The sequence below is a fragment of the Phaethon lepturus genome, unplaced genomic scaffold (genome assembly GCF_000687285.1).
Source record: "Phaethon lepturus isolate BGI_N335 unplaced genomic scaffold, ASM68728v1 scaffold20982, whole genome shotgun sequence".
Taxonomy (NCBI): Eukaryota; Metazoa; Chordata; class Aves; order Phaethontiformes; family Phaethontidae; genus Phaethon; species Phaethon lepturus.
The window spans coordinates 9,264-20,119 of record NW_010524322.1 but is presented as its reverse complement, the minus strand read 5'-3'; the positions used below and the strand labels follow the sequence as shown (position 1 = coordinate 20,119).

The window sequence follows — 10,856 nt, the reverse complement described above, 5'->3', positions numbered from 1 at the left end:
CTGCATGGGCAAAGTGTTATTGTTAACTTCAACTGTCCAACTGGAATGCATAGAAAGAACCAGACTCTTGGAAGTACACAGGGACAGGACAAGAGGCAGCAGGAAAAAAAAGCTGCAACAACTCTGATTAGATTTTTACAAAACCTTTTTCATAAAGAGCGTGGATAAACACTGGAACAGATTGTCCAGAAAGGCTGTGGAATCTCCATCCTTGGAGATATTCAATATTTGACAAAGCCCTAAGCAACCTGACCTAAGTTGGCTCTGCACTGCATGGGAGGGTTGGAACAGCTGGTCTCCTGAGCATCATTCTAATCTAAATTATTCCATGATCCTACAGGTGATACTGACAGACTTGATTAGACAAAGAATCAAATTCCTTAGGTGAAGAAATAGACAATTACTGAAATAAAATTTTTTCTTTACCTCTTTTGATAAGTCATTTCTTTCTTCAGCTTGCGCTTTGTGTGACACCTCTAATATTTCATATTTTCTTCTGAGTTCTGACAATTCATGTTCAAATATATCACGTTCACTGTTAAAATAAAGTGAAACTATTAGATGCATAATAGTAATGAACAAGATTCCTGTGCATTTGTAATTTCTCAGTCTTCTTTCAGTTCATGACACTGACTTCTTCCAACCAGTCACCCATAGGGCAATTAGCGATTATCTTATCTTTTTTAGTTATTAATACCTGCAACGGTATCTTATTATATGGAAGAATTTTCTTTGTTTCTAAGTATTTAAAAAATAGTCCTAAATTATAATACAATAATGCTGAATTCCTATCCTAAATTATTCATCCTCTTCTGCTTATTCTTCTTTAGTGTAACTTTGGGATATAAATTTCTCCTCTTAGCAATGAGCTGTAAGTACACTTGTAGATCCTTTTAGCTTTATCAAGCTTTTGATGCTATTTCCCATGACATTCTCTTGAATCTTTTGCAGGCATTGAAGCTGGATGAACAACTAAAGCAACTTCATTCCCATCATCCTAATCAAACAGAAAGCAATGTATACTTGTTCTCAGTTGCTACTCTCCCTTGGATACAGTCCCTTGATACCAGAGGGTGTTGTACTACTCTTCTCATGTTTAAAATATACGTGACACAGCTGCAAAGATTATACTGGCATCCTGAATAAGAGAGCTTTCCATAAGCACAAAGAAGCAGCTCTATGTCTCCCCACTTGATGTGATCCTGTCAGAACAGCAAAATGAATGAGCCAGTATGAGCTTGCAGTTTGGAAAAAAGCTAACCAGTTTTATGTTAAGCACAGCATACCTTTAAAACTGAGATAACCTGTTGTACACCAGAACTAGAAGATTTGACATTACATTTTTAAAGGCAGAAATGAGCCTCAAAGTGATTAACTTCTGCAATGCTCATGCAGTCACACAAACAGTGCTCTCCCCTCCCCTTCATCTGTGCCTACCTGATGAATAAAACCCACTCAAATATGGATTCAGCACATTCATTCATGCCTTCTTCAACTCAAGACTATTTAAAATGTACACTGTTAAACACCGGGGCCATTCACATGAAAGTTATTACAATCCACTTATTAAGATGTAGTTTCGCGTGGGAAGCAAACAATAGCACCAATCCACCCAATTTGCAACAAGCTTCCAGGTAGATTCCAGGGTTGTTTTAGTGCATATAGCTGTGAACTCAGAAGACAGACTCTCCTTCAAATGACTTAGTGGCAAAGTCATTTGTGTCAGTGACTGTGCCTGAGTTCATTCAGTATGAACAACTAAGGACCTGACAGGGTGTTTTCTATTCATAATCCCCACCTTTTAATCCATTCCCCAACAAATGTGACAAAGGCCAGATTTCTTGCAAGCACATTAAAAAAGCCACTTGGGAACTGAACTGTGAAGTATATGCCTATGACTGTACTTCTAAGAGGTCCATTTTCACTATTTTGCAATTGTTGTTTATGAGATGGGCATTCAAACCATAGGGTAGAACTCAAAAATCTGTATTTAAAAAAATGAAAAGAGACACTGGAACTTCCTGCAGTTAAACCAATTCACTAAGGTAATCCTATGATTCTCTGACAAAGAGTTCTATAAAAGCCCTTTCAAATTCATGGTTACAAGGATATCTTAAGTTGTTAAATATTAATTCCCAAGGTCCTACCCTCTTAATTCACTGTGTACACACCACACAGTAGAGTACAGGGCCTTTTAAACTAAGGAAAAACCAGTACTTGTTCCAAGATGGTTGGCATCAACAGCTCCCACTTCCTTAGTTGCAATGAGACTGGTAGGCTCTTCTGAAAACACAGTAAATCCCTAAATATAAACTTTTAGGAAGATAATTCGATGCATCGGCTTTCAAAATGTTGTTCATTTTATGCCTACAGTATACTACAGGACATAATTGAACCACTAGTGGATTGAGGTTAGGAAAAGTATCTGTGGTGTGCTAATGAAAACCTCTAGTCAATCAAGATTGAAGTTTACCTATTAACATTTGTATGTCAGTAGGACTATAAAGATACCTACCATTTCACTTTATCATAGTTCTCTTGTCTGTAATCAGCTCGCTGAATCATCTGCTTGGTATCAGCCAGTTCCAGTGTCAAACGCTGGCATCTAACCTCAAGTTCTGACCGATTCCTCCTCTCTTCTTCATAGTTCTAGAAGGTAAGACATTTTGAAATGATCACAGCTACACTGATATTTACTCAAATCAACCACCAACTAAGTTTTGTGAAGACCACTTATGAACATTCCAATGGTATTGTTTTCATTTTTCTCACCCTTCTGAAATTTAGCATACATCACAAAGTAACCAGCAATACTGATACTCAACTCACGGTCACAAAATCCCAATACGGAGAAAATTTTCGTGATGGCATATCATTAGGAGCCCATCACCTAAACACACGATTGTTATTCATCCTAACATATTGGTATATACAGCTTATTTTTATGTTTACCCTGATTAATGGATATACAGTAAACAAATTAACACTATAGGACACTTTCTTAAACCAATTAACATGTCATCATTTATAAAGATGGCATTATCATAATGGTAAGGCCTCTGTCAGATGTTTTTAAAGGTGCTGTCTACAAGTTAGCTAGAGTTTCAAATATGTAACATAGAGGTGCAAGTACCCTGTTATACAGTGCAAACATGACTCATCCTGCAATAGGAAATGGTGGTAAGGGCACTTAACTTTTAAGTGCAAATTGAAAGATTAAGTTTGAATACAATTCCTCCGTGGATATTCTGTGCCATTCTGCTGCTAATACCATGCTGGAACTCATACGCGCTTCACAGAGTGGGCTACTGAAGCTCCTACAGTACTACACATTTAGCAGCCAGAAGACAACTACCAAAAGTATAAAATTAAATTGGTTAACCTTTGGACAAATTTGTCATAAACAGCTCTAAAGCACCAACTAACAGAACAGTTAAATATCTATAAGATTAGTTCCTTCTAACACCTAAGACCTAAACTAGGTTTTGAATTTTAACAAATCAGTTGTTAATGTCATGTAACAATATGTTAACTCCAGGAAAGAGGAGGAAAGTCAAATTCTTCTTTTGAAAAGTGATACTAAGACATACTTAAAGTATCAAACTGTTGAACAAGTAATTAAAGGGGTTTAGTTTTGTTTGTTTTTTAAACATTTACTATAATTCTTGAAGAAATACTAATTCTACTGCACAGGCCACTGTTTTCCAACTAACTAATCTTTTAGGTGTCAAAGTTGTATTTTAATCACAGAAAAACTGGGGCAAGGCAAGCTAATAAACAGTCTATAGGCTAACACACAATCTCCCTATATGGTATGCATATCTCCAGGTAGCAGATACACAAGCTTCTGGACTTCTATAGCAATACATCTTAAAGACATACAATCAACCTGCCTGTGCTTAGGAAGAATAACCTTTCCTTTGCATGTGATGAAGTTAATTTAGTTTGTAATAATGTCCATATACCCTGAACTGATTTTAAGATCTCTGCAGTGGAACAGCTTTATCTTTCAATTTATCTTCAAGAGATAGCTTGGAAGTCTTGATGAACAGCTTTGTCCTGTTGAAGCAAAAAGGGGGCTTTTAAAAGCATCAAGACACAGAGCACTTTCAAGGATAGAAATGAGGTCCTGGAAATAACACCAAAAAATAAAAATAACTTAAGCAAGTCCACAAACCTTAAAAATTTAAAGGACAAACAGTACTTCCTCACATGGAACATGACTGCAATGATCCTGCCAACAATGCATGGCTTTTCTTCAGCTTTTTACTAATTTTTGCTAATGCAGAGAGTAGCAACTCAGACACATGAGGTGGTTAAAACAAACAAACCTGTCCTATGTGAGATAGGTAGGCAAACATGGCCTAAAGAAATTGTTAACAGAGCTGTCCAAGAGACCCAGTATTAACCAGTACAGGTGGTTTCTACATAGCATGTAAAGCAGCCCCTATACTAAGAACTGCTTCCATTTGGTTTACAAACACTGTCAACAGATGGATGTTTCAATCAAGAAGATTCTGAACCTGCCTGATCTGCACCATTTAAAACTCAAACTGGTAGAGAAACTATAGATCTAATCACAGACCTCAGTTTTATGACATTAAACTTCATTGTTATCCTCCATCTGGAATGAATAGCAGCTTATAGCAGTCACTGAAATGAACACTTATCTAAATTTCAGGTACAAAAGCTGGGTGACATACTTTTTGAACAAAGTTAGTGACATGTAATACATGGTAAGGATTAGTTGATCTTTCAAAAAGCCTTCAGGGATAAGAAGATAAACAACAGAAATGGAAGGAAAAGATTCATCAGCCAATCAAGCAGAAGTAGCATGACTTCTTCACACTGTCTGCAGATAAGCCTGTGGAAGAAAGTGATCCTGCTTTTAAAAAGCTTATTTCAAAGAACTTCATCTTTGAAGGATCATTTACACAAGCCAAAACTTTCTGTTCATATCGTAAGGTACCTAAGACCCTAGGTAAATGTAAAGCTAGTAATCTATTGTGATGTGAAAACCAATTCCTTCAAGTTATTTGGATGAGGTGCTGCTACTTTAGTAAAGATGACATTTTGCTTCAATCTGTTTACATAGTATGCATTCAAAAATTATTGGTCAATACATTATTTATTTGAATACAACTGCCCAAATGTCAGGAATAAGTTATGTATAACTGGATGAATAAGACATCTCTTCTAGTATGGCAATATGAAATTGGTAATCTGCCAAGGATTGTAGATGGGACAGTATCTGCCACTAAAAATTACAAACAAAAATGTTGAGCTACTTCCAAAACAGGGAAGCTCTTCAAGAAAGGTAAGAAAAAAGCTTTGGTGTAAGTGCCTCTATTGCAAAAGAAAGTTGGGGAATGAAAAGCTCTTCCTCTCTGGATCTGAGCTGATGAGAATCTTCAGTGAAATAGTCTCAGGTGAAAAGGATCCTTGATATCATTGCATTAGACACTAGAATTAAGCTATTTGGTCCTCCTGAACAACGACTAGCAGTCTATATGAGCCATAGCTATATATCAAGAAAGGTAGAAAGACATTCAATTAAAAAGAGAACTTTCATAGATATGTAAGTTTCCTTGAGTCTTGGAAATGTTAAACAGCTGCCCCAAGATCATAGTTATTGGTAGAATATTTCTTTTTGCAGCTTTGTTCCTGAACAGGATAAATATTAATAATGAAGGAAAGAAAGCACATATCTCACCTAAGACTGAGGCCTCATCTGTCCTTTCTAGAGACAGATATGAAGACAAAGTAATCAAAGCACTGCTTGAAAGAACTGACGTCAGGGTACTGGGGAAGGGTTCTAGGGTGCAGGCTTTAATTGCGGATGTGCAAACTTCAGAAGAAATCTTAGGAAAGGCAGTCCTCCTGCAGTAACAACAGTAGCCTCAATTTTACAACATTCAGATACCTCTAGTGCCTACTGATCATTTGAGTGCAATAGCTTAGTTCTTTCTTTGAAGACTAGAGAAACGTTATTCCTCCAGCTGTTAAACATTATCACAGAGAAAATTGTTAGGTTTGTTTAGCAAAACCTGACAGCTACTAATCCCAATTCAGAGACAAGGTCTTAGAAGAGATCTTTGTCCTACATACATCCAGCTTTGTCTTTAGGCTAACCATAGCTTTTAGATAACTGTCATATTATAAATTTGATGGCAAGTCCTAAAGGCAACTTTACAGAAAAAAAAAACTAAAGAAAGGAAGCCCTGACAAAACTGCATCAAGACCAAATTCCATGAAAACATTGCCAAGAAACTCATAGCCAGAAGAAGAAAGCAATACTTAATCTTCTAGAGCTACAAAGAACAGCAGAATTTCTTTCTCAGACTCTCTCACAGCCCTGAGAGAAACACGCGAGTAGTAAATTACATCTGTTTGAGGGAAGGTTCTAACCACTTTGGAAGCAAACAACTCTGAAAATAGTGCACTGATGTTAAGCGAGGGAACACACACATCAGAAGCTGGTTTTGTTTCTGGGAAGCTCCTGGTAATTCAACACTACAGCTAGACTTTCTTCTATATCTGTACCTCCAAAGGTGGTGGTGCCAGCATTATTTGTACTTGAAGTACTGAGCACTGTGAAAGAAGGACTGAAATGAGCCTGTACTATACATTTAGTAACAGATCAGTCAGCACTGAAATACAAGAATATCGCTTTTATCAGTTCCACTGCCTGCCCCCAGACTGTGGCTGCTGCACCTAGAATCAGAGGAACCGCACTGTTCTAAACCACAGATGCAACAATTGTGTACAGAGACCCAGTAACTTAGTGGTAGTACTGCAGAACCATTTATATTGACCACTTAAAAAACAGAAAGATCTTTGTCTGTGACAAAGATATTTTGACACTAGCTGTGTTTATCAGATTACGTTCCAGTCCTAGACATGAGTCTTCATGCGCTGTTCTTTGCTACCAGTTGTCAGAAGCAGTTCCCTAGCCTAGTGGGTCTGCCTTACAGATTCAGCAGGCTTTGATTAAGTGCTAACTCAGAGCAGCAACAGACAATCAACAAGAGAACTTTGTTAGAAAGTTGTAGAGTTTTAGCGGTCATACTCCTCAGCAAATTAAGAATTAGAGTGCTAACAGAGGCTGATACATGCTTAGAACCGTCTGAACAAACAAAATGTATTTTCATACACCTAGAGTACAAATACAGGTGACAAACATTTGAAAGATGTCTTGTGCTCTGAAGCTAGAATTAAGTTTTTCTAATATAAATGAATTAATGAATTGCCTAGAGATAAAGAACATGTGGATTTGTCAAGTCTTAGAGAACCAGTTTCTACAAGGCTACACTGACAAGTCAATTTTTACAGAATCAAGCTTCCTAGCTGGTACAGCTGGACGCTTATAAACTCAGTTGGCTGACAGGCCACAAGACCAGGCCACTGTACTCACTGCAGCCATCCTGTAACAAAATAACACAGCTGATGTTAAGCAATGGTTGTCTTGAGTGATGAATTCATTTTATTTAATATTTAAATTTTCCTAGACCTGGCTTAACACATTAGAGAAGTTTGGATTTTCCTTCAAACTTTTTCAATTGTTTGTTGGCTCGATAGACTTTCCTATGAGTCTATACATAGTTCTCTCTTATTTCTCATTACTTTTTTTTCCTGGGTGAAGAGCTACAGGTATAAAACTTACTCAAATCTAGTCTGTTAGCCATGAACAACAAGAAAAGCCAGCAAAATCCTCCTCCCCCAAGCCATTAGTAGTTAAGAGAAAGATTTGGGATAAGTATATATTTTAGTTCATTTCCATGTTCCATAAAGAGAAAAAACCACCATGTTGAAATTCATTAGGAAGAGCCTTAATTATTTGCAATAGTAGAAAAAAAGGAACGCTTATTGTAGGAAGTGGTTTATTCTTACAGAAGGAAAAAAAAAAATAAAAGAAAGATTGTCTTCAGTGATGACTGTATTTCAAAAGTCTGTATTAGTAGTTTCCTATAGAACCCAGAAGAGACACTTTGTTGATGAACTATGTAGAGAACAGAAATATTGCAAGTGTTGGAGAAAACTTAAAATTTAAGGAGTATTGGATGGGAAACAAGAGGAAGGATTTGAAGAGTATAGGTTATTAAATAACAAGCAGGGAACTTGAGCAACTATGTTTCATGTAGCTGGAAATAAAGAATGATTCAAATACTACAAAAACAGTGAAAGAAGAGTATAAGGGCTTAAGTAAGACTCTGAATGAAACCATGCTTTATTTCCTACTGATAAGTTTTCTTGCAACAAAGCTTGACCTTATCGGAGGAGTTCAAATAAGTAAGTTACCCCAACAGTACACCTTGAAATCACTTCTCTGTAAGCTGCAAAAGATGCTGACGTATGTTAGCTTTAGTGTACTACATACATTAGAGATGCTAAAGTACCCTCACGTATTGATGACGCTCCTCTTACCTTATTATCAGAAGCAGCCTGAGGTACCTTGTTACAGTGACACTCATTAACAACAGGTCAAATCTGAACTTGCCAGAAGCAAAATACAGGAGACTCTTAAGTCTCTCCATCTATAAAATACCTCATATCAGGTCACGTTTCACTAAAAATCCGAAACAGGTCATCTCTATGCATAACAGATAAGGGTGAAAACTTGGGTTTGGGTTCTTTGTGTCTTTTCTTATCTGAAACCTGAGAATCCTAAGGAATATTTTTTATTAACAACTTCAAGCCTTTTCTTCTTGTGACATTTCAATATCTGGATCCCTTCCCTGATTTTATTTTCTTTTAAACGAGGTATTCATTTTCACTAACTGTCTCTCATTTTAAGCATGATTATGCAAACAGGGTATAAGCATTCAAAGAACTACCTCAGTTCAACACAAGCAACATTCTAGTGCTTTCTCTGAGCATCAAAAGAAAAGCACAGTAAACTTCAAACTTTGGAAAATAAATCAGTGGGAAAGGTGGATACTGCCACCATGTGGTAAAAAAAAAAAAAAAGAAAAACAGACATTTCTATATTAAAGACAGGTCAATGTACCCAAAAAATTGTTTCCAGCACAACTTTAATTACCGTTATCTACCCCATTAAACTGCTGCAGCAAAAATTAACACAGATGTCAGTCAAATCTCAGAAGGCTAAAATCCCCCGGTTGAATTTTATTAAATCAGAGCACATTAAATGTACAATAAAGGAAAATGTCCATGTAAATCAAAGCTAACAGGATTAATTTAACTTCAATTATGACCAGAGATGATGACACAAAATAATGCTGAAGCACATAAATGCACAAATTTTAGATTTAATTAGAAAAAATAGTCAATAAAAGAAAAACAAAAATAATATTAATTTCACAAGATAATCCTGTATAATTAAGATCTCTTTACACCTGATTATTCCGTAAGCAAATTTTGAGGAAAAAAAAAAAGGTGGTAACTAAAGAATAATTTCAGAAGTAGTAAAATGACAGTGGCATTTAAGTCCCTGCTAGCCATGACTTGCCTAAATGTACTCTGGGTAGCTGAAACTGTCTTAATGCAGCTCCAGATTTATGCAGAACTAAGCTAAAAGACAAATCATCCTAGCTGTATACATACTAATACTATAAATATTCATAAATACCTTAAAAACAACATTCTCCTTATACTGTTTCAACTCCTTTCACTCTTTGAAAATAAAAATTAAATTTATTTAGCAAATTTGTTTCTCTGCTTCTGGCATTTATACCTTACCTGAAATCAAATTATCTTTTTCTTTAGTATAGATATAAATATAAAAATTATAATATAAAAGTTGAAAAGCATAACAGAAGATGCAACTGCAAATAATTCTTAAAAAATGTACTTTTATATGATGAAAACAAAAGGTGAAGCAAATTACTACCAAGACATCACCATCTCAAAAACTATACATTGAGCCATCATTGTGTCTTCAACTAGTGCTGGATGGATCTCCTGTCTCAGCTTCCCTGCCTCAACCTTGCCCTCAGAAAGCACAACATAGCTTGTAAGAGTCTATCCTGAACAGTCTCATGAGCAAATCTTGCAGGTTATCCATAACGTAAAATTAGCTCTTATGCAAGGACATATATAACATGTTTCCCCTTTGCCTCCCCCTCCCTGCCCCCTCCAATCCCCAGTAATTTTTACATGGCAAAAAAGCTTTTATATCTTATACATGAATAATGATTTGGAGAATTATTTTTTTGCAAAATATATATATTTCCACAGTTTCTTTATTGAGATAATTAAGGTGGACAGACCTCTGTCAGACACTTAAGCTGGGATTTGTACCCGCTTATTTCTTCTGTTAGGCTCTCCTTTTTCATCTGTAGCTCACTTAGCTCTTGTTTCAAGGAATGGACTACTTCATAGAATCGGATCTAGAAAAACAAGATATATATCCTTCACAATCGCAACTAGCAAAACTGCAATCACAAAACTACAATCCCAAACACAAATCAGCTCAATATTCTATGGCAATAATTCACCAAATGATTTCTAGTGCGTATCAGGAACCTGGTTAGGGGCAGGGGATATTAAAGCAAAGACAGTGCTCTGTTCAACTAAAGCAGCTCCCAGTTAGTCTGCCCAATTAAGAAATACAGCTGCTAATGGACCACATGGTCCCACCTTCTTACTTGTGCCAACTCTACAACCTATTTGATTAACAGTGTAAAAAGAAAAAAAAAAGCCTATTTAGCAACAAACCAACTTAACTCGCTAACTTACCCGAAGCCAATATAAATTTTTATGGGGTGTATAGAAATGGAGAGAGATTAGCTTTGTTTTGTGCCAGTTCAGTGTGCTGAATCTGCACCAAGAAAACTGCAACAGCAAGCACAGGAAGCGGGAACAGCACATAACCAGGAAGAAGTGTGACACCCTCG

At 36.4% G+C, this 10,856-nt stretch overlaps 1 protein-coding gene across 1 annotated transcript in view; it reads right to left on the bottom strand.

Annotated features, from left to right (window-relative positions):
• Nucleotides 1-426: 426 nt before the first annotated feature.
• Nucleotides 427-10,856, bottom strand: part of PIBF1 (progesterone immunomodulatory binding factor 1) — a gene marked incomplete at its 3' end in the record, with an annotated part of 18,949 nt that continues 8,519 nt past the window's right edge. The window contains exons 4-6 of the mRNA XM_010282420.1: nt 10,230-10,349; nt 2,516-2,649; nt 427-535 (exon numbers count right to left, since the gene is read on the bottom strand). Of these exons, the coding sequence (XP_010280722.1) occupies nt 427-535; nt 2,516-2,649; nt 10,230-10,349 (363 nt within the window). The remainder of the gene's footprint in view (nt 536-2,515; nt 2,650-10,229; nt 10,350-10,856) is intronic.